This window comes from Xenopus tropicalis, chromosome 1 (assembly GCF_000004195.4).
Source record: "Xenopus tropicalis strain Nigerian chromosome 1, UCB_Xtro_10.0, whole genome shotgun sequence".
Taxonomy (NCBI): Eukaryota; Metazoa; Chordata; class Amphibia; order Anura; family Pipidae; genus Xenopus; species Xenopus tropicalis.
Window position 1 is genome coordinate 173,814,936 of NC_030677.2, and position 25,210 is coordinate 173,840,145.

At 36.3% G+C, this 25,210-nt stretch overlaps 1 protein-coding gene across 1 annotated transcript in view; it reads right to left on the reverse strand.

The window, feature by feature from the left end:
- man2a1 (mannosidase, alpha, class 2A, member 1) overlaps nt 1-25,210 on the reverse strand; it is a 62,468-nt gene that overhangs the window by 14,007 nt on the left and 23,251 nt on the right. Inside the window, 11 exon segments of the mRNA NM_001170492.1 lie at nt 1,351-1,473; nt 2,164-2,394; nt 3,320-3,485; nt 4,701-4,768; nt 7,490-7,604; nt 12,295-12,480; nt 17,072-17,271; nt 18,902-19,079; nt 19,674-19,860; nt 20,204-20,377; nt 22,137-22,264. Of these exon segments, the coding sequence (NP_001163963.1) occupies nt 1,351-1,473; nt 2,164-2,394; nt 3,320-3,485; nt 4,701-4,768; nt 7,490-7,604; nt 12,295-12,480; nt 17,072-17,271; nt 18,902-19,079; nt 19,674-19,860; nt 20,204-20,377; nt 22,137-22,264 (1,756 nt within the window).

Genomic DNA, 25,210 nt, shown 5'->3' on the forward strand with positions numbered 1-25,210 from the left:
ACCAGCACACCCTTATTAAATCTTTATGCCTTTATTATGAGCACATTGCACAAAAAATCTGACATTTCCATCCTTTCTCCAATGTGCTTTATAAAGGCATAAAGTTTTAATAAGGGTGTGCCAGTCTTGTAATATTTTTTATACATTTGACTTGATAAAGGGCATGTGCTTTGCCCGAAACGTCGAATATGTGATGTGATTCTTTTGTAATACACTTTTTTGCAATTATCCGAGTGCCACTACTTTTTCTACTATATCTATGACAATGGGATGATACGGTGTCCTGAGGTGGCTGAGCACCGGAATATATGCTATAGGAGTGCGGTAACGTCTCTTGAATATATATAGAAAACAGTTGCGCATAAATGAATACAGACAAAATAGGAAAATGTCAATCCATGCTATGGTAAAATCACAAAGGCCTCTGTTGACCAGTATCGCCTAAGTCAATGCAGTCCCTCTCCCCTTCCCAGCAAAGTGAGTCCCCAAAGTTTTTCACAGGTTATATCCCATAAAAAAAAGGGTTCAGCTGACCTCTACTTGATTTTTTCCAAAGCAAATGTCACGTAAACAAGGCATTACAAATATTACAAACCTTGTACAGTCAGGACCCAAACCTGTATGTTTTTTTTTAATTTCTATATGCATTGCCTATTTAAATTAACTAAATTGGACTGCAATATTTTTTTAAAGGGAGGACGACTCTAGAACTACTGAGCAATAACCACTCCGTTGCAAGGGTGTCCTAATTCCAAATAAACAAAAAGCCTGCAGCAAAATGGGACTCAAGCCAAGTAGAAGAACCTGGTGTACTACTTCACTGATTTAAGGCATAGAGAACAGATGTTTCCGGCTTTATCTGCTTTATTGTGTACTAGTAGTGCATTCCATTTATCCTCTGAGTCATGCCAATATAAACATTTTTCTAGCTGTCACAATTTGGCCAATTTAGACTACAGCATAAATAAGGCCTTAAAGGAAAACTAAACCCCTACACAATGTAGATCTCTATAAAAATATATTGCATAAACAAGCTCATATAAAAACCCTGTTTCATCTAAATAAACCATTTAATAAACCAGGGAAGAGATGAAAAAGGGCAATATTTACCGATACGTATTTCAGTTTGGTAAGATTTTTTTTATTGGCCAATTAATATGATTTAAACTGTTGGGTATTCATTCTGGATGTATAGTTGTCCTTTAAGTAAGGGAAAAGGAAGTACATTTTTGATACATTTGCTTAAAAAAAAAGCACCCCTATTATTAATCTACATAATGTTAAGCTATTATTTGCAAGTGGAAATTACTCGAACCCAAAACATGCAACATTTAAAGTGAATTATCATACCTTCGCTTCGCCATCAGGCAGAAATAGATAAGCTCCGCTTTTATCTCTGTTATTTGTTGTACCGTACCAAATAAAATCAACTTTCACACCATGAGTTTTTCCATCTTCTTTACTCTGTATTTTCTAAAACATTTTTAAAAGACATATATCATACTGGGCACGAGTATGTTTTAAAAGATACATAGGACAGAATACAAGAATACTTCCCATAAACAAGTTCCCTAATGTTCAGTCACTGAGGCCTTGTTTATCACTCAACTCTGCAAACAATGCACTTTCAGCATAAATATGCTGGCACTGTACCATTTTTAAATGAATATTTTAATATCAGGCTCATCTCCTAAGTACACAAGTGTTCTCACATACTCCAACACCTGGAAAAATTCCCATAGCAGTAATGACAGATTATCAACAATGATGCAATCTGTTTATGAGCATTTGGAAGCCTGAATGACAAATCCAACCTTTAAATAACTTAAAATGATCCAGTCACCTGCACCTGCATAAGTATGTACCATTTAAAAGCCAAAAGAGTGGAAAAATAATGTTGTTGGTTGCTGGTCACAAGAGCAGCTTAGGCTTAGCAAATGCTTCAGTTGCACTTCATGGAAGCAATTTGCTAAACTTATGTATTCTCTGTTGCAATGAAACAGTTACCAAAGGAAGTGGCTCCATGGTCTATATGACTTATAGACAGTTGGCACTTTTATATGGTTCCATGTATCAGTTATATCCATGGTCAGTTATATCTTTTGTAATCTACCATATTATCAATGTTTAAAAAAAAATATCCACTGAAGACCAGAGCCTTACCTCTAGAAGTCCAGATGATGAAAACCAAAGTTTTAAGTAGGTGTTTTCAATGGTTACATCACCCACAACAATGTTAACTTCCTTTATCCTAAAATTTCCATCTGAATTAATATTTTTGTGCTTTCCTTGTACAAAGATTGTATAATCTGCCTTGATTGATTCAGAATTCTCTGCTTCCACCAACTTGTAGACTGCAAGGCCAAGAGCAGGTAAATATGCCAGGAATGACACCTAAGACAATAAAGATGAAAAAATAAGTCAGCACAAAATCTGTGTAATGAGTATTGTAACTAAATGTTATGTAACCGTTTCTACTTACAATACGATATTTCCCCATGCATTTTAAAGAGTTTGAAAAAAACAGGTGTATCCATTAATTGTACCACTATTAAAAGCTGCCTAACTGCTAGTTTATATTAAAGAAGGTACGACTCCCCATAAAAGTCCTTTCTTACTCCAAAATTGCAATTAGACAAGTGCCTGGAATCAACTCTATACTAAAAGCTAATTTCAGTGACTTGGAATTTTCTTTCATAAAAGGCATACTTCTTAAAGCTATTTAATGTATCTGCCAGTACAACAGCCTCAGTCGGGAGTCACAGCTCTAGTTGTAAAAAACACTTTTTAAATGTTAGGCTGATTTCTGCTAACCTGAATGGATGCCCTTAAATCTGCTGGAAGACTCTACCAGTAAATAGAGCGCCACTGAATTTATTGTATAATCCCCTTGTATATTTATACATAATTAACACATTTCCCCTTAGGCTAATGTCCCACGAAACCAAATAAATTGAACTTTTACACCATGAGTTTTTCCATCTTGCCTTGGTCAAACATGACCAATACATTTGACAATATATTTCAGAAAAATACAAAAATAATTTGTTGTGATATAAGTAGAAGGCGATCCAGATAGCAGATATCAGATTATAGGCACAAATGGATTCTAAATGCAAAATTCAGTAAACGTCTGGTTAACGTTCTTCTAACCCAGAAATGGAATACCACGTAAACAGGGTGTAATGGCCAGTGGATCTCATACTAGATGTCTTAAATTGCAAATATGGCTAAGCAATAAAATTTTGCAACAACAGTTGCGAAAAGATTGCTAATTTAGTACAAAGAGAAGCCTTAAATTCATGTTTAAGTACTTTACCTGGTACATGTCCTGTAATGGAGCCGAATCCCCATTCCAGACTGCACTAATCTGAGCTTTTAAAGCCTTTCCGGATGCACTGATAACTTTGACTTTAGATGAACTTACATACACTGAAACCACTGAATATCGTTCCTGCTCTGTAGGGTTATAAACGGTTAAGTACCTGTAATAAACAGAAGGTAAAATATTTTCTCCATGTCCATACTAAAGCAGGCTTAGCTGTCGGCAATTTGACAGAATTTGACAATGCTTACTGATCACTGCAGCATGTGTGCCACCTAATTGGGAAATTTCAACAGATCACTCTGAACGCTTTACAGATCTCAGTTGGTCTGTCCATTTTTTATTGATTTGATTTAACTGAATTAATTTTATTTGCTGATGCATCTTTTTAAGAGGGTGGATGGTGCAATAGCAGATAAGAAAGTCAGAAGCTGACGATGCTTTTCAACATTTAGGTCTGAATGTTTTCTCTTTGTGAGGAAAACAGATGCAGGTAGTGGCGTAGCTACATATTTATGTTGTTTCAACATATTTGTGTTGTTGTGCTTATAAAGAATTAATGTTTCTTATTATTTAGGGCAATGACAGCTAAAAATTCTCTTCTGTGGCTCTTACAGACTTCAACAGGGCACATCAAAGTGAATACTGGCTTTTACATTTACTGGCTAAAAAGTACCAGGTGTGCCATAGCAGATTGTAGTAGGGCTTGCAATTAAGGCAGAGAAACTGAAAACAAATCAGAAATGAAGACCCTGAAAAAAAAGTATGTCTATAAACACTGAATTTTATATAACAAACATCTATTGTTCTATAGGGTTTAAGCAACCCTATAGTAGTAATTAGCTATTTAATGTAATAATCAATTTTTAATTAATTCCTTTTCATCTGTAATAATAAAACAGTACCCATTACCCAATGGAAACTAAGCTGCATGAATCAGTAGCTATCTGAAAGCAACCCAGAGTGGGTGTTTGAATCTGCAACAAAGATGATATCTTGGGGGGTGGGGGGGAATCCTTATCTATCTTTGAATCCCATTGTGGATTTAAAATTCCTTAAAACACAATAAAATGTGCCACACTGCTCTACATATGTATTGAACAATGGTAAGCATTGGTCAGTGGGGAATTAACAAAGCTGCAACCCATAACAACTAAAAATTAATATACACAAACAAATTAGGTAGACATGTTCTGCTGTGCTGTGGCAAGCATTTTATATTTGTGAAATCTGTTTCTCACGCCTCATTACCTGTAACACTGGTGTGGAGAGCATTTAAGCAAACTCTAATGAAACCCTATGTACAATGTTCTAATTACCTCTCTTACCGACACAATATGCGCAATAGCTGGTGAAAAAACTGCTATCCACTCACCTGGGAATCTCCGTGATCTTTATAACAGTTTTCTGAGGTAATGAGTCCTGTGATGGTTGCACATCATCCTTTAGCACAAGATTATTAGATTAGAATAGATAAGCAGAGCCGCTAACAGTTTAACATATACATTTTCCAGATTACAGGAAAAAAAATACAGATTAGAAACTTTAAATTTATTTTAGACTCCTTTCATAGTTTGAAATAAATATACATCTACCTCTGGCAAGCCCAAATGAATGAGTTTATATTAAAAAGGAGCAGGCATATTTTCTATTTAACTATTTTCTCCTGCATCCCCAATAACTCTGAAGAAGTAGGTGTAAGCAAATAACCTATTTTCAATGTATATCTTTGGTCAGTGCAACAAGTAAAAAAAACAAAAAAAAACCAGAAAAAACCTAAAGGCAAAATACAAGACAGGCCATCTTATTGAGATCATGTTGAACACAGGTGAATACTGCCCCTTTAACTAGACTGACTCGGTTCTGTCCGTACTGATGGAAGGAGCTTTTATACTTTAAATTATAAAACTAAAGCTGCTGAAGCAAGCAGTTTTTCCATGAGCAGGGTCATAGCACACATTTAATTCTGTTGTAATCCTTTTTATTTTGGTGCAGGCCAGGCTCAGTTTTTTCGAGGAGGGAATACTGGTAAGGCTAAGATGAGGTTGTGGAGTAAAATATGACAAAATGTCAGTATTTTTATGTAGACTGAACTGGGATCAAAAGGTTAAAGATTTGCTGGACTATGTGAGCTCTTGAAAAAAACAAAACAAAAAAAAACATACAATATGTACATTACTTTTATTCTATAATATATATCTTATATATTGAAAGCTTTTGTTTAAATAAGCAAGGTACAATCTCAGAACTACAGAAAGGCCCTTCATCAATCACATGACTAATTAAAACCTTGTATTAGTAATAATGTAACAAAACTAGGAGGAAACTAAGGTGCTGTGCTGTGCACGATGTTGTTATAGAAGTAGCAATAAGGCTACTGAATAGGTTGAAACTAATTCACTAAACAAATTGACTTGTGCTTAAGTTGATCACAGACCAAATAGTTATGTGCACTACTAACATCAATTTCCTTTATAGGTGAAAAAAAGTATATGGGTTGCCTTTTCTGTCCTCCTAATTTTGTTATAATTTAACTACACCTTCATGAGCGGGGGCATTTTAACAAATAAGCAAAGGGGGCATTTGCCCAAGGACGACCAGGATAGGGGCCATTAGTACACGTGTCAATTTTGGCAGAAACATCCTGCAGAGATGGCAAACACCTCATTTTAATCAACAGGAAGAGTTCAACAGACTACAGTGTCGTTATTTTAGTTTTTTTGCCTTTTTATCTTGTGGCATCACCATTTTGTCATTATTCTGCTCCCAGGGTTGTTGGTCCAGGGCAGCACACCTGGGAATCATGTCTAATTCAGCAAGCACAGACCATTTCTTCACTGCCTGCCTTACTATATTGAACTTTATGTGTTTGAGGGTTATTCAGTCACAAATTTCTTGGGCAGTGGAGGCCCACCAATGAAATTTTGCCCAGGGCCCATTGGTACCTTAAAGCGGCCCTGCTCATGAGGCATCTTGGTTCTCACAATTTAAAGAATTGTTTTCCTTTCATTTCTAAAATGACTCTGTACAGCACCCAGAATAACCATGACCTTTCTCCCTGCATTCAGAGTTATTTTGTTTCTCTATCACAAGCAGCTGAACAGTTTTTAGAAACTTCCTTGTCTAGTGTGTAGCTCCCCCCCTTTTGCTTTCTGAACACTCCTCTATCCAACTTTGATGAGCATAGGCAGTGAGCATACCCAGTAGATGCCTCTTTAAGGTCTTTATAGTTGGAAGAGGAGTACTCAGAAAGCAAAAGGGGGCTGAGCTTCACACTAGACAAGGAAGTAGCTAGAAGCAATATAGATAAATTAAACTTCAAGTGGCGAGAAGCCATGAAACGTGTAAAGCTGTGGGCGAGTGCTGCCCTGTTTTGATATTTCATGAAGTAGCTAGAAGAACTGTTGCTCAGCTGCTCCTAATAGAGAAACAAACTAAAACTGCATGCAGAAAGGTATATTGTTGTGGGGGCTGCTTAGAGTAAAACAAAGGCTTACTTATACTTTAAAGAGAAAATGAGGTAAAAGCTTTTACCTTTTTCCATTAGTAATAATGTATACCCTAATTTAAAATATGCAGATACAAGTTACCTTGTAGTTCCAGCATGTTTAAAATGCACTCAGCCTGTAGGCTTGACTTTTATTATTGATATCTTTTACAATGGTGTGGGTACATTATACCTAGTAGAGTCCTGCATTGGATTGGTTACCCGCGGAATACTCACAGTGTGGTCAGGTTATGGGTGGTAAGTCCCTGACCATGCGGGCAATCTGCAGTTATCCTGCCTGGGTACCTGGGTCAATTGCAGGCTCATGATCCCCCCACCTCCCTGAGTAAAAAGTATTTTTTCCCCTGACCTGGTTAATCTGCCTCTGGAGTGAGATCACTTCCAGTCAATGGTGACGTCCCTTCCAGTTTCATGTATTTCCACTGCGCTTTAAAAGGGGAGGCAAGGTGGGTAGGGGGGACTGGGTGGGCATACAGCTGGTCCAGGGTCAGGAGGTCAGTGTTGTGCATGGGTCTGCCCAACCAGACCAAGCAGGACTCTAAATTCCCGGTATAACTGTGACCTGTGATCACTATGTATATGGGTATGCGTCAATCTCTAAAATTTCAGTTGAGATCCCCACCACTGGATATTTAAGAAAATACCATATAGCTTACCATGCTGAAGAAAGGAGATGATGGATTGTAGGCATATGTATCTTTATCTTTCAGAACAAGAACATGCGCAGCATCTATTATCACCCTCTTTAAATTCATAAGCGAGTGAAAAAGCCTGAAAAACACAAAATGTGTTCTATTTAAAAGCCATCATTTTCTGATATTTCTATCCAAACAGGTAAAAAAAAAAAGCACAAGAAAAACAGTCAGAGCTGCACAGATGAATAAAAATGATTAATAGTTACACTCTCCAGTAGGGCTTTACAACAGTTGGGCTTGTCATAAAAAAGTGTTTGTTTTTGCAAGACAACAATGTATTTGATATAACAGGTTTAATAAAAAAGGGATGTGGTTAAGAACACTGATTTACCTTATGTTCTAGCAAATTTCTGCTTGCATAAATCCTGTTCTCTGACTTCCTCAGAGTTATGGTTATTCAAGATTAGTGTCACTTTACAGGGTTACAAAAATATCAAAATACATAGGGCTGATGTAACAACCGCAGAGATGTTTCCTTAAATTGATCCCCCCAAAAAAGTTTCTATGGGTATATTTATTGTTTCTCAAAATTTCTTGCATCTTCTCACCAGAACATTTCAGAAGCTTAGAAATGTCTGATTTAATTAAAACCGATGAGAACATCAGCACAGGTTTGAACTAAAATGGTTCTATCCCTCCATTTACTCAAAAGGAAAATATTTATGTAAGTGTTCAGGATTGAAGAAGTTGATGAGAGAAATGATAAAATGTGATAACGCTGGGAAAAACACGGACAATAGAATAAGGGATTCCGCTTAGACAAACTGAGATGGTTCTTTGATTTATTAAAAATCTACCCCCTTAGAGTTTACTTGTGCCTAAAAACAAATAACCATTCCAAAGAATTGATACAATACACAAGAGCCACAAAAATGCTGCAAAATATATCCTTAAACAGTGCTTAGTGATGTCATGTTATAGTCAGTACTGAGTGATATAATAATGTCACATAACTTATAAAAAACATGTGTATTATAAACAATAATTTACCCAGTTATTAGAAGTCACCTTGGAGTTTCATGACCTATTTAGAATGCCTTAGTGACTTATAATATACTTTTATCTTACAATAGATGGTAAATTCTTCTCTAAAGATCTTTGCGTATTATATATATATATATATATATATATATATATATATATACACACACACACACACACACACACACACACACACACACACATATATATATATATATAGCAAAAAAAGGGAAAGTTGTGCTCAACCACTAAATTTTAAACCATTAGGCGGGGGTGCAATGAGGTTGTGACCACGAAATACATAGAAACAACAACAAGAGATCCTCTGCACTCACCCATTATCAATATATAGAACATTAAGACATTCGGTGCATTTAAGTGCGTGCAGAGGATCTCTTGTTGTTGTTTCTATGTATTTCGTGGTCACAACCTCATTGCACCCCCGCCTAATGGTTTAAAATTTAGTGGTTGAGCACAACTTTCCCTTTTTTTGCTATAGCTTATACAGGAGCAGTGGCCAGCTCCTTGTTGTAGCTCCCACCCCTCCCAGCTGCAGTCAGGTGATCCCAGTGGAGCCAATAAAAGGGCAACCATATGGGGGTTTTAACCTTGAAAGCAAGTAAGTTGCAGGTAAAACTTAGTCCCTTGGCTAAATGTATATTGAAGCGGTAGAATTCTTAATGAATCGCATAAGTCAGTGTAGGAACTGGTCAAAAGGGATGACTTTGACGCAGTTGGCCAGCTTGAAGTATATTGCAATATATGGACAAACAATCCCTGTTTTGCTTAAAGGGAAGGGCATTTCTTAGTAGCTTAAATGCACCGAATGTCTTAATGTTCTATATATTGATAATGGGTGAGTGCAGAGGATCTCTTGTTGTGTTATATATATACACACACACACACACACACATACATATACATACATATATATATATATATATATATATATACATACATACATACATATACACACACACATATCTTTATTGTGAGCACAAAAATCTGATGTTTTGGTCCGCATTAGGACCTTTCTCAAAGATGATCCTTGTGAGGACCAAAACGTCGGATTTTTAAAAAACCTGAACATATGAACACCCTGTAAATTACGATAATTGATTTATGACAATTTCATTCTCAGGTTTTCTTGCATGTGTGAATATTTTTCCAAAATCAGCCACCCAACACCTAGAGAGCTTTTTATTCGAAAAGTGCAAAAACAAACAAACAAAAAAAACAACGATGACAGAAGACTTAAGCAAGTTTAAAAAAAAAAAAAAAAAACTCACTCTGGTTTTCTGACTTCATTTTACTCAAACCAAAAGATCAAATGATCACAAATCAACTACAGTATTCAGGTCACATACACCTGGTGTTTTACTCCAGTCAAAAACATTAGTAAGATGTAAGCCTCTACTATGCCTTCCTATTAAACATAACAAATTAGGCAAAAATGTGTAAATTGATTGATGTTCATAATATATCCAGTAAACGTCTGCATGCTCTTGAGACTTCAAAGGAGGGGGCAGCCCAAAATTGAACTTTCTGGATAATAAAGACATAAAACACACCACTGCTGGATGCACAATTAGTTTATCAGCGAGTGTCTAGGAATCCAAGCCCTGACCTCTTTAAGCTAAGTAATACTAGCCTTTTAATACTGACATACTCAATGGCTACAAAGACCTGCCTAATTTATATCAGGTATGTGGCTTTACAATACAAAAAGTATCTATTAATTTTTATATCCAGTATGCTTAGTAAAATAATAATTTGTGGTTTGCATTTAAAACCTTGCTCGTTGCTGGCATCTAAGCATCAACTCTGGCAGCATTCTAACTTAACCAATCTCAGAATGATGTTACTATTAGAATAGAATTAGTTCATAATGTGACCTTGAGCCAAGTCAGAATGAATTTACATCTGACTGGAATGCGTTCAATAACACCAACACTGCCAAACTGTAAAAGTGTAAATTTTAGCAAAAACATTTTCAGTAGCCATTTATTTTACTAGGGCTCAGACATAGATGCCCTTATCAAAGTGCCACCTACTAAAACACTTGCCCCTATATAAGTGCTTCTATACTTGCATTGTTTTTTTTAGTTTTGTCTGCTTTGATTCATAAGGCTACCGCTACATAGGGCTCATTCTCGGCCAGCAGATCTACACAGGTCGAGAATCAACCCCTACAGTAAAATCATCCTTCTGAAATGTCTGCCCCCAGAGACTCTGCGTTGGCCCTGGTGCAGGCACACAGAGCATATTTTGGTGCCAAAATATCACCAACACTGAAGAGCTGAAAAGCAATAAGTAAAAAGCTTTGTTTCCTCTGCTTGGTCAATATAGAGTCTATAATATTTTACCTGTGTTATTTTTTTAATTGAATAAAGTGCAAGAGTGGATTTTACTTCAAAGGTAACATTAGGTTTTACTTCCTACAACCCAGTTAATTAAAATGCATCTTTGTTTTGTGTGGTGGATGTACGTTTGCAGTTTTATATGAGTAACTTAAGGTTAAAACTTAAATGCATATGGCTGTTCTAGCTTTGTCTGGCCCTGTGCAAGCAAGGTAAATAGCAATCAAAGAATGAAAAATTATGCATTTTCTCATGCACTTCAGTGGTGTGGGGCTTAGCAGAAAACAGCCTTTAGTCTTGATGATTTCTAAAACCTCCAACTCTTACGGTTGCCCAATAAATGCACAATTCGAGTTTTTTGAATTTTTTTTTAACTTGTTGACCCATTAAAATTGATGAGAAAAATAGGAATGTGAAGTATTTTATTTTTTTTTTCCGTGGTTTTTTATTCAGTTTTTTTATTCTGAATTTTTAAATACATAAGGTAACATTCACAAAGTTATTCAAAGTAGAATAAAAATACAAAAATTACACAAATACTAATATTCATAAATGGGCCTTCCCCATAAATGCTCATGTGTACAAGATATGGAAAAAAAGTATTTCATCACCACTTCTAATTGCATACTGGCTTTTAAAAGAAGAATGTGCCAGTGCATTATACTGTAAATACAGTATGTGCTAAGAAAAGCTGTGTTTGGGGCTGCTTTTTCGAAAATTTTCCCCAAAACCCAACTAATCCCACCCATCTATGCCCTTTCTGCTGGCTGCTGGCCCAAGCTGTGAAGGGGAGTACATAGCATTGTATTATAGGAACCAATCAGCAACTAGAAGGACCTGACAGGGAACTTCAGCATATCTTTGCCCGAGTGCATGTCAAGTTGCAATTGGTTGCCTCTCTCCTACTGTGCTTCTGGTAAGGACACACCCACCCCTCATTTGAAACACTAACATGAAACATAGCATATCTAGGGGTAATTTTAAAAGATTATGATCATTTTTAGCCCAGAGTGAAACTGGCACCATATATTATTAAGTATTGCCTACTAGATTATGTGTGTCCTTTAACTAAATGAAGGAAATGTTCCCCAAAATGCAATTTTTCTAACTTTAAAAAATACTCTGGGTATTTTAAAGAACAGCAAAAGCTCTAGGACAACTGTTTATTAGAATGTCTACAAAATGGCGCTGGTCAGATTCTTAGAACTGCACCTCACTAAACATTTAGTTACATAAAGATCAGTAACACCAACAAATGCCCCAAAAGCATTTTCATATAATAACCATTCATATTCAGGTATTCATTAAATATATATATTGAAAATATCTTTATCGTATGATATTTTTACTTGAATTATATCCATATAAAATACAAAATAACAATATATTTGCAATATTTAAAAATACAGTTAACAAATAAATTACCTTGTTCCATAATCAACAACCACCCAGTCCTTAGCGGTTCCCGTGATAGCATCATGATGCTGGAAAAGTCCCAAATTCCGCCTTGCCTCAGTGAGCAGTTTGTAGTGCTCAACTGATGGAAAACTTTGAAGTTTGTCAAATTTGTTCATTTGCACAAGCGCAAAAGAGTAAAGGATTTCTGCAGCTCTGTAATTAAAAAAGGAAAAACCTAAATCTAACGTGATTTCAAACCACTTACTATACATATAGCTAAACAGTTATGCTCAAGAACATATGGCATTTGCAATACTGTTTTCAGGAAGATAAATTATGCTTTTTTCCAAACCTAATTCAGTAAGGTGTATCTTACTTTACTCATCTATATTAATGCTTAAGTGCACTTAGGCTTAATCTACAAAATATAGGGGCAGCAATAACAGGGACAACTGCTAAAGGTTTATTACTGTTATGGTATGTTATGGGGCCCCATATATAAGAAAATGCACATTTCTAACACACACACACATATATATATATAAAATATATAAATAAAATATATAAACATATACAGTGGAGGAAATAATTATTTGACCCCTCACTGATTTTGTAAGTTTGTCCAATGACAAAGAAATGAAAAGTCTCAGAACAGTATCATTTCAATGGTAGGTTTATTTTAACAGTGGCAGATAGCACATCAAAAGGAAAATCGAAAAAATAACTTTAAATAAAAGATAGCAACTGATTTGCATTTCATTGAGTGAAATAAGTTTTTGAACCCTCTAACAAAAAAAGACTTAATACTTAGTGGAAAAACCCTTGTTTGCAAGCACAGAGGTCAAACGTTTCTTGTAATTGATGACCAAGTTTGCGCACATTTTAGGAGGAATGTTGGTCCACTCCTCTTTGCAGATCATCTCTAAATCCCTAAGGTTTCGAGGCTGTCTCTGTGCAACTCTGAGCTTGAGCTCCCTCCATAGGTTTTCTATTGGATTATGGTCCGGAGACTGACTAGGCCACTCCATGACCTTAATGTGCTTCTTCTTGAGCCACTCCTTGGTTGCCTTTGCTGTATGTTTTGGGTCATTGTCGTGCTGGAACACCCATCCACGACCCATTTTCAGTTTCCTGGCAGAGGGAAGGAGGTTGTCGTTCAGGATTTCACGATACATGGCTCCGTCCATTTTCCCGTTAATGCGAATAAGTTGTCCTGTGCCCTTAGCAGAAAAACACCCCCAAAGCAAAATGTTTCCACCCCCATGCTTGACGGTGGGGACGGTGTTTTGGGGGTCATATGCAGCATTTTTCTTCCTCCAAACACAGCGAGTTGAGTTAATGCCAAAGAGCTCTATTTTGGTCTCATCAGACCACAGCACCTTCTCCCAGTCACTCACAGAATCATTCAGGTGTTCATTGGCAAACTTCAGATGGGCCTGCACATGTGCCTTCTTGAGCAGGGGGACCTTGCGAGCCCTGCAGGATTTTAATCCATTGCGGTGTAATGTGTTTCCAATGGTTTTCTTGGTGACTGTGGTCCCTGCTAATTTGAGGTCATTAACTAACTCCTCCCGTGTAGTTCTAGGATGCTTTTTCACCTTTCTCAGAATCATTGACACCCCACGAGGTGAGATCTTGCGTGGAGCCCCAGAGCGAGGTCGATTGATGGTCATTTTGTGCTCCTTCCATTTTCGAACAATCGCACCAACAGTTGTCACCTTCTCTCCCAGCTTCTTGCTAATGGTTTTGTAGCCCATTCCAGCCTTGTGCAGGTCTACAATTTTGTCTCTGACATCCTTGGACAGCTCTTTGGTCTTTCCCATGTTGGAGAGTTTGGAGTCTGCTTGATTGATTGATTCTGTGGACAGGTGTCTTTTATACAGGTGACTAGTTAAGACAGGTGTCCTTAATGAGGTTGACTAGTTAATGAGGTTACTAGTTGATCCAGGGACTGGTCCGATTGCCATCTTGGAGTCAGGAAGGAATTTTTTCCCCTCTGTGGCAAATTAGAGAGGCTTCAGATGGGGTTTTTTTGCCTTCCTCTGGATCAACTAGTAGTTAGGCAGGTTATATATAGGCATTATGGTTGAACTTGATGGACGTATGTCTTTTTTCAACCCAACTTACTATGTTACTATGTTACTATGACTAATTGAGTAGAAGTGTCTAACCACTCTGTGGGAGCCAGAACTCTTAATGGTTGGTAGGGGTTCAAAAACTTATTTCACTCAATGAAATGCAAATCAGTTGCTATCTTTTATTTAAAGTTATTTTTTCGATTTTCCTTTTGATGTGCTATCTGCCACTGTTAAAATAAACCTACCATTGAAATGATACTGTTCTGAGACTTTTCATTTCTTTGTCATTGGACAAACTTACAAAATCAGTGAGGGGTCAAATAATTATTTCCTCCACTGTATACATATAGCAGTTGTGAACTCTGTTCTGCATTATGAGTATCTTTGGAGGAAGAACAGCGCTATCCTTTTTTACCTTTTACAATACATTTTTGCAGAGGCCAGGGTGAATTTCATACTCCTGTCAAAAATTTCACTTGCCTTGGAAGTATCATTTTAAAGCACCAGGATTTTCTCAGAAACAATTCTGTAATCAACTATTTTACCCTTATTGGAATTTATGCAAATTTTATCTTAGTCTCGAACAGCCAAAGGCACAAAATTGACCTGTGTATTGCTGGCCTAAGATGAAACATCCTATCATCTCACCTCAAGCAATACTCTTGTGACTACTGAACACAAAGCTATTTACAGACATACATTTACTTTAAATGAAAATGAATGTGATTTAATATTATTTCAAGTATGTAGTAAAATATGATTCTTACCCTCTGGTGTGAAACAAGTGACAAATATAAAGATACATAGCACTTATGGTAACAACGCAGATAGGCTTTACTGCCTCATGTACCAAACTGAGATAAATCTATATATTCTTGTTTCTCAAGTATAATTCAGCACTGACAATGTAGGCTGTAGGCTCCCATTAATGCATTTAAATCATAGTTTACAAAAAAATGAAGATCACTTGAAGGTTATAAACTTTTTTTTTTTTTTTTTTTTTTAAATTAACCTTCATAACCATCACTGTTTGAATATAAATGTTATGCCCTTAAGGGAAACTTCAAGGCTACAATGCTTGTGACAAGACATATTAAAACAGCATTTTTTCTTATAGTAAATTATTCATTCATGCAAAAGGGGATAACAGATTATGAAAAAAAAAAACTTTGAAAATTATTTCAAACAAAATTGCCACAAAACAAAGCTTTCTTAAATAACACTGATGGATTTCTAATACCTTAAATTCATGTTGAACACAAATGTGCACTGAATAGCATTTTCAAAGAATGCGGTTTGTGATAGACATGCATTCAGCCTACTGTTTAAAAAACAAACAAACAAAAACCCTACTATTCTTACACTTAAGCAGTAGCAGTATATAGAAGTACTTTCAGATATTCCACTGACTGGAAGGAACTTGCCTTAGTAGAATTAGCTCATGAGCGAACAATCACTGAGAAGCGGCAATTGTGAGAAACCTGGTAAAACCTTGTGCTTACAGAAACCTGGCCCTGGCCTGCCTTTGGGACTGTTTTTGATATAATGTATCAATCATACATAGCATAATGTTATGTTAAAAAAAAAGGGGGGGCGATTTACCTTTAAGTTAACTTTTAGTATAAAAATGTATACAAATGTCATAATTCCTAGCAACTTTGCAGTTGGTCTTCATTATTTATAGTTTTTAAATAATTTTCCTGCCTCTTCTACATCTTTTCAGCTTTGAAATGGGGGTCAGTGACCCTTGCAGCAAAAAGAAAAAAGTATTGTTTTGTAACCTTACAATTTTATTTTAATTATTACTGTTTATTCAGACCCTTTCCTATACATATGTCAGTCTCTCAGCAACCAGATCACTGCTGATATTCCAAACTGCGGAGCTGCTAAACAAAAAGCTAAATAATTGAAAAACCACTCCTTTAAGCAGGCTAGAAAAATAACAAATATTTAGGGGCTGATTTACTAACCCACGAATCCGACCCGAATTGGAAAAGTTCCGACTTGAAAACGAACATTTTGCGACTTTTTCGTATTTGTTGCGATTTTTTCGGCTTCTTTACGAATTTTTCGTTACCAATACGATTTTTGCGTAAAAACGTGAGTTTTTCGTAGCCATTACGAAAGTTGCGTAAAAAGTTGCGCTTTTTGCGTAGCGTTAAAACTTACGTGAAAAGTTGCGCCTTTTTCGTAGCGTTAAAACTTAAATGGTGCAAAGTTTCGCGTAAGTTTTAACGCTACGAAAAAAGCGCAACTTTTTGCGCAAGTTTTAACGCTACGAAAAATCGCCAGATTTTACGCAACTTTCGTAATGGCTACGAAAAACTCGCGTTTTTACGCAAAAATCATATTGGTAACGAAAAATTCGTAAAGAAGCCGAAAAAAATCGCAAAAAATACGAAAAAATCGCAAAATACTGATCAATACGAAAAAAACGCAATCGGACTCATTTCGACCCGTTCGTGGGTTAGTAAATGTGCCCCTAAGACTGTGAACCTTACAAGTTATTCCTCTAGAACAGACTATCAAAAGCTAAAAAAATATATTACTTCACTTTAAATATTTTTCAAGCCCTTTTCTTCACATGTACTAATCCAAATTCAGAAAGGTCTGTAAATGATGTCTGCTTCAAGTGCAATAATTCTATGCTACTTCTTCATTTCTTCTTTGAGTTATCTATTTCAAGAGACTGTCATTCTTCAGACATAAAGAATGAATAAACTTACCTGAGATGAGATTCCATGACTCTTTCAAGCCGTTTATAGAAAGGACGAGAAGTAAAATAACCACTCCAGTAATGATCATCTCTGTCCGCATAAGTAAAGAAATCCCCACTTAAAACTGGGAATGATTGACTATTTGGATCATCAACATTGCCAGCTTTCCGTAGAGCTTTGAAATAATCTGAGATCGTCCCAAATTGTGCCTAGGAATAAAAAATAGTAATCACTTAAATACTGAAAGTGAGTATAAGAAGCCCTGTTTCTTTTGCTTTAGGGATGATGGGTTTAGCAAGTCTGGATGTCTGTAAACACTGCTGCTGGGACTCTCTTATTTGCAGTACTCTGCCAAAGATTCCTTCAGGTCTCTTTCTGACCTTAAAATGTTTATTATAAGCAAACTGCTCCAAGGTATTATTGTTCATCTAGACTGGAGTGCTGGTATCATTAACATCTGCAGCAAAGTCATTTTCCAAGGATACTTAATTATACAGTATTATGTGCAAATAATATAGCTAAATAGCAACTACATACTAAGCAAGAGTAGTGGTCAACATTGCAATTAAATATCTTTAAGTATAAGGGGAAAGCATTTATGACTTTTCAAAGGATTTTTAAGTTTTTTTTAAAGTGCAGTTCCCCAAACGTAACCCTTTTCCAGCTGCAAACAGCTTGGTGACAAGTAGAATAGGTACTGGTTGTACCAAATAAAAACTGTTAGGTGAGGAAAAATGATGATTTCCAACCCCAGAATGAGTCGGCTGTATGGAATGCATCAGTAGTAAAAAATCCATAATGTTGCGTAAAAAAAAAACCAATTAGATGAAACCTTTAAAGCAGTGTCTTTTAAACTGAGGTTCCCAAAGTAAGACAAAGAATATACTTTGCAAGAAACTGGTTTAAAGCTGTTATGCAACTAAATATTACTGTGTATTGTAGTAGAAAAGTTTAGTGTACTCAGGGGATCATGGCGATCCATTTTTGGGCCCTAAAAAGTAGGTTAAGAACCCCAGGATATAACTTTAATGCAAGCAGAAAACAAAGATTAGCCTGAAAGTGTTCACATAAAAATAAGAGGCTGATTTACTAAAAAAAAAAAATTTCTGGCCTTCAAAGTCATATAAACTCTATATGGTATAAATTAAAATGAAACTAGATCACTGTTGTATTTATAAAATGTCACGATAATGCTGTTATTGGTCGTACAAAAATTTAGAGTTTCATGTTCGAAAATTTGAGTTTAAATGGACTTTCGTTTCCATGAATCCTCTTTATTTTTCCCCAAATAGGAACTGCTCCAGCAGCCATTTTTAGGAGCATTTGCGTTCATTCTTGGAAAACAATCGTGTGTTTGTGAAACTGGGTGAAATAGAAAACAATGATGGGATTAATTCCCCCATGAAACAATGTTGGGATTAGCTTCCCCTTGAAACCAGGAGAAATAGAAAACAATTAAGCAATTAACGTCCCCTTGAAAATGTGTCAAGGACACAATGGAATGCGACATACCAAACCTGCTAAATTTTTTTTCCTAAAAAAGGGGTTAACTAAACGTTAATAAATAACTAATTATTGGAGTTATTTTCGTAAAACTCAAATTTTGGGGGGGAAACTTTTTGAGAAACAATATTGGAAAAAGTACTGGTGAAAACCCATTTTTTTTTTTTTACTTTTTCCTCTTTTTACTAAGTTATAATTTAGAAAAATCTGAAAATGTCGAATTTATTTTAAATGTACACTAATTCATGTTTTATTTTTAAGCAACAGACAGATACTCATGTACTTCCTCTATTGGCTTTATAGACCTTTCTGCACACACAGAAAATTTAATCATACCTTAACATGCAGCTCAGGATGAGAGTTCATGTAACTGAACAGCTTTTGATAATTCTCATATTGCTGATCCCATTCTAGGCTGTCAGTATACCGAAAATCATCACCCAAAGGGACCAAAAGCACCTTTGTACGATAGAGCTTCGATTTTTTCCTGTACTGATCCAGAATCATCCAAGCTCTATAAAACAGAATTCAAAACTTGGTTAATAGGTTAGCTCTGGAACAGGTATTAAGAGATCTGCATCTACCCTTCCCACCCTATCTGTTTCCAATCTCTACTGATCAAATGCAACCCATTTAATTGCCAAATGCATCAGATCTAAGTCCTGTTTAAGGAGGGATTAGTAGCAGAGAGTTAATGAGCATTTACATTTTCTTGGGTGATATGTATTTGGTACAAAGTAATGATTAAGCTGACACAGTGTTATAGCGTCTCGACTTATATACAATTTATTGACATTCTAGGAGAAAATGTAGGAGGGAGTCGACTATGACCCCCTCAGATCAGAAGTCATGTTATTGCCCCTTGAGGCTCTAAATCGCCGTCCCTACTAGACTGTTCCTCAGGAAAGACCATCAGTTGAGAATGCAGCATGGACCATTATATTATAATATATATTTTCACAGTACACTCATAGTAGAGTCTATACTGCACTGTATGCTACTATATAGTGGAAAACAATCTCGATTTGTGTCACATGTGAAACTGGCATTGTGAATAGCCTTTATCGGATTTCTGAAATCACTAAATTGAAAGCGTTTGATTGAATACCTGTGTTGTACATTTCCCTCATTTATAACTTCTGGGGGAACTCGCCAAGGACAACTAACTCGGCTACCAGGAAGACGCTTGAAATCAAACTGACAGCATATTTTTGGATCAGGTCCACATGTATGAGGGACATCATAGCTGTAGAATGGCATCATATGGCACAGAATATCCGTGCTATGACCCAGATCTAAAAGAAATAAACAGAAAATATTTTAATGCTTTCAATTATTATAAACCACAGCAATAACGCTATGATTGATTAAAATACAGAACCTCAAAAGGCAAAAATATATAATGTAATGTTTGCGCCACACATGGTCATTTACTTTTTATATACACATTATAAACATTTTTATATACAGGTATGACATCTGTCATCCAGAATGATCACAACCTTGGGTCTTCTGGATAAGGGGGTCTTTCTGTAATATGGATCTCTATACTTTGTCATTTATATATATAGGAACACAAACAGTCATAAAAATAAATAAAATAATAGAGAAAGTGTATCAACCAAAATAGAAGCTTACCCCAATTTTGTCTCCAAAAAAATTCCAACGTTTGTTTTGAAGCAAAATATTTCTTAATGGAATAATGAACTCTCTGGATAAGCATGTTTGACAAGCCTGAGCTTTTCAGAATGTAGGCCATAGTAGGTGAGTGTCCAAATGGATCGATGGCCCAACCAGACTTTGGTTTTACACCTGTTTCAAATGAAATGAAATACTTAGAACAAAATTCCAAAAAAAAGTACTATTGCATAGATGTGTGGCATATTGGATTCTGTCATGATATTTATGGTTTACTTTTTATTTCTAAATTACACTGTTTACATAGCAAATAATTCACTCTACCATTTACAATTTTATTCTGGAACCGACAAATGCATTTTTTTTAGCTGTAATATTGGTGTGTAGGCTCCATCTCAGTGCACTGTGTCTGAGCTGTCAGAAGGAGCCAGCACTACGTTAAGCTGGCCATACACGCACCGATAATACCGCAAGAAACCTCGTTTCGTACGATATTCGGTGCGTGTATGGCAAGTCGGCGAGTCGACCGATATCGCAGGAAGCTGCTAGTTAAAAGATTTTGATCGGGCGCCTGACCAAAATCTGCCTTCAGCGCTGAATCGGCAGAAGGAGGTAGAAATCCTATTGTTTCTACCTCCTTATCTGGTGTTTCAGCCCTGAACGGTTTGTGGCTGATTGTACGATCTTTCGTGCCACCGATGGTCGCACGAAAGTTCGCAAATCGCCACGTGTGTGGCCACCTTTAGAGCTGCTTTCAGATAACCTATTGTTTCTCCTACTCTCATGTAACTGGAGTCGTCGCAGGTTGGACTTGGATTTTCTACTATTCAGTGTTATTCTAATATCTACCACAGGTGTTAGGTAGCCGCTATCATGCTACCTTCTTATTTTTCTGCTGATTGGCTGCTGGGAAGGGAAAATGACGGGGGTGATATCACTCCAAATTGCAGTGCAGCAAGAAAGAGTGACTGAAGTTTATCAGAGCACAAGTCACATGGCTGTGGCACTCTGGGAAATGAAGAATATGGCTAGCCCTCTGTAAGATTTAAAAATTAAATATAAAAAAAAAAAAACAAAACAAAAACCCTGTTTGTGCTTTAAAAAAATGGCTTTCAATGCAGGATTGTGCTGGAGAAGCTCTATTAACTGATGCATTTTGAAAAACATGTTTTTCCATGAAAGTATTCCTTTATCCTCCTAAGGGCATTCTTTAACAGTTGTTTACACAAATACAGATTTTTTTATTTCATTAATTTATTGACTCCACAGGCAAAAACTTTGTAAATCAGCATGCTTAAAACCACACAACCATGTCTTATAAATTACACAAACCAATTCTATTTGATTCAGGTAGTTGTAAATTACAAATATGCTATAGAATAAGAAGAATACAATTTTAAAGGGCTAAATAAAGTCTTGTGGGAAAAAGTGTTCCTTTAGCAAATTAATACAGGGGATATGCAATTTCATGTAGAAAAATAAAAATAAATTAAAAATAATTGCATAAAAAAATAAGATTTGATAGGCTGGAGGCACTGTTCATATAGGTGCCAAAGTCTGGTCTTTGTCCTGCTACAAAGTCTAACATAACAGTAGATGTCACACACTGACACCTAGCTGGGTTAAGGGGGGCAAGGGTTTATTTTTGTAAACTTTTTGGTGCTGGTTGCCCTTTTAACAACTGCAAATTGTTTTGTAAACCTTTGTGTGGCATAGATCAGAAAGCAGACTGGAAACGTAGAATCTAAGCTATTAATATGTTCTTTTATAGCTAGTGCCACAAAAAGGGATAATATTCCCAGTGCTGCTTATAATTTTTTATAACGTAATCATGTATATATTCAGTGTGCAACCCAACAGAACTGGTGGAATGCTGCACATTTGTTTTAAGTGAATAATAAACAAAAAAAGTAGAATATTAAAAGTATATTACCCAAATTTTTCTCCAACCATTGATGTCCTTCTATAAGTTGGTCAACCAAGGAAAAATAGTGAGGAGTAGCTTCATCAGGCATTACCCATCCACCTGTTACTATTTCAAACTGTTCAAGTTCAATCAACCTAAAAAATACAGTAAGTAACACAGTTTGCTGGCAAACTAGATACGCTTTTTTATAACACATAAACCGCACATTTGTACAAGACAGGTTGAGCAAGCTGCTGTATTAATAGTCATTAACACTAAATGGTACATTTAGAAATCTTTGTGCGATTGCTGAAGAAACATCATGACTAAATGTGATCAAGGTTTTTCCCTCACAACTGATGTTTTATCCACAACGTCATATTTTAAATATTCTTGAAAGGCTAAATCTAAAACAACATTTACAAACCCATGGGACAGAAGAAGTACAAACAAGTCTGGGTATACTGCTACAGCCATTCTCACTGTGGGTTGGGGAGGTTGAAGCAGGGACCCTACCACCTAATAAACACTGGCTGAAATACAACTTGCAACTGGGGTTCTATAGCAAAATGCACAGAATGTTAGAGCCCTTCTAACTGTGGCTTGCGGAGGGTGAAGAAAGATCCTACCACCTAATAAACACTGGTTAAAACACAACTTGCAACTGGGGTTCTATAGCAAAATGCACAGATTTTTGCTTTCATTCTTAATTCAGGGAGGGGTGTGAGGTAGCTTTTTCATTTAGGCATCAATGTTTTAACTGCAGCAGACACATTGGAAAGTGTTGGGCCTACACACAGGCAGATGTCAGATGAGTTTGGTCAAAACTGCCCATTATATTCCAGTGTGGCCAGCATAACAAATCCAATTATCATGTTTCAAGACTGCGTTCACTGGTTACATTTTTTTGGCTTTTCAAGGTGTAAGTCTTAGCATGAAAAGCAGTGAAGTGCTTTAAAAACTTTCTCTGCGCCAGAAGGAGCACATCCCTAGCTGCAAATTCCCATGTCACATTAGAAACTGACAGGTCTTGAGGAACGTGACCAAAGAAGTCTGAGCATGCTATCCAGGACCATTAGAGCTGCACTAGCCCTAAATCTGTAGACAGATCTTTGCCAAAGCTAGTTATGTTAGATTGCACCACAGTGATGAAATCAAAGTAAGGAACAACACTTAAGTGGCATCAACGGAAATCAATGGAAAGAATCCACACTCCTCGGGACTTATTCAAATCAAAAATAGATTTTATTGGGGGGGGGCATCATCTTGATTGTCAATTATGACTTCCTGTCATGGACCTCAGTACACCTTTCCTGCCATGGGGGGGTTTATTAGGCTTGTGTTGTTTGTGCACTTTAAAAAAAAAAACTCTACTGTGGGCCGAAATGTCACTCCCCCTAATAAAATCTATTTTTGATGCGAACAAGTCCTGAGGAGTATGGAATCCATCCACTGATTGTATATTATATATTAAAGGAACAGTAACACCAAAAAATGAAAGAGCTTTAAAGTAATAAAAATATAATGCACTGTTGCCCTGCACTGGTAAAACTGGTGTGTTTGCTACAATAACACTACTATAATTTATATAATAAGTTGCTGTGTAGCCATGGGGGCAGCCATTCAAGCTGGAAAAAAGGAGAAAAGGCACAGGTTACATAGCAGATAACATATAAGTTCTGTAGAATACAATAGTGTTTTATCTGTTATCTGCTATGTGCCTGTACCTTTTCTCCTTTGAATGGCTGCCTCCATGGCTACATAGCAGCTTATTTAAATAAATTATAGTAGACTTTCTGAAGTAAACACACAACTTTTACCAGTGCAGGGCAGCAGCACATTATATTTTAGTTACTTTTATACACTTTCATTTTTTGGTGTTACTGTTCCTTTAAGCAAGTGACACAACCTACAAAAATAAATGTGTTACTGAACTGGTACATATTTTTACCAATTAGCATATAAGAACCAGGCTCCGCCAGTTGCAGTTTAGAATTTCAACTACATGGACTTTACAGTTCAACTCTCCAATTTGAGAAGCCTCAAAAAAGTTCAGAATATATATATATATTGATCAGTTGATTTGGACTTGGGTGTTGGTGGCCAAATAAGGTCCAGATCTGCTTGTTTGGTGACCTTGCCAAACAAGCAAATGTTGCAGGGTATGGGCAGCTTTACTCACAAGTCCGTTTACTAAACAAATTGTAGCAGAATTTTGCACCAGTATTCAGAATATTCCATTTTATAAGCATAGAGAATAAAGGTAAAGAACTGAACAAAAAGACCACACCAAGGGGCTGATTTACTTACCCACGAACGGGTCGAATGGAGTCCGATTGCGTTTTTTTCGTAATGATCGGTACTTTGCGATTTTTTCGTATGTTTTGCGATTTTTTCGGATTCTTTACGAATTTTTCGGATCCAATACGATTTTTGCGTAAAAACGCGAGTTTTCCTATCCATTACGAAAGTTGCGTAAAAAGTTGCGCATTTTGCGTAGCGTTAAAACTTACGCGAAAAGTTGCGCATTTTTCGTAGCGTTAAGTTTTAACGCTACGAAAAATGCGCAACTTTTCGCGTAAGTTTTAACGCTACGAAAAATGCGCAACTTTTTACGCAACTTTCGTAATGGATACGAAAAACTCGCGTTTTTACGCAAAAATCGTATTGGTAACGAAAAATTCGTACAGAATCCGAAAAAATCGCAAAACATACGAAAAAATCGCAAAGTAATCGCAAAATGTTCGTTTTCAAGTCGGAACTTTTCCAATTCGGGTCGGATTCGTGGGTTAGTAAATCAGCCCCTAAGCATCAGGGTCTTAAATTAAACAGTATCCTTCAGAAATAAACATGGATATTTGCATTTGCAAATAATTAACTCTAAATAAACATGTATTTTTTTTTTTACACAGTCATATTTATTTACACAGTTAATAATTAACTTGTATGCAAAGGCAATGAACTATTACAGAGATATTAGAAAAGATATTATAAAAAGTTAGTTTGGCTTTAACAGGGGGCAGTAAAATAGGGCATAAGCCTTTGGAAGATCCATTAAAGGAAAAGTAACACTAACATTTTTTAAGTAAAAAATTTATTCT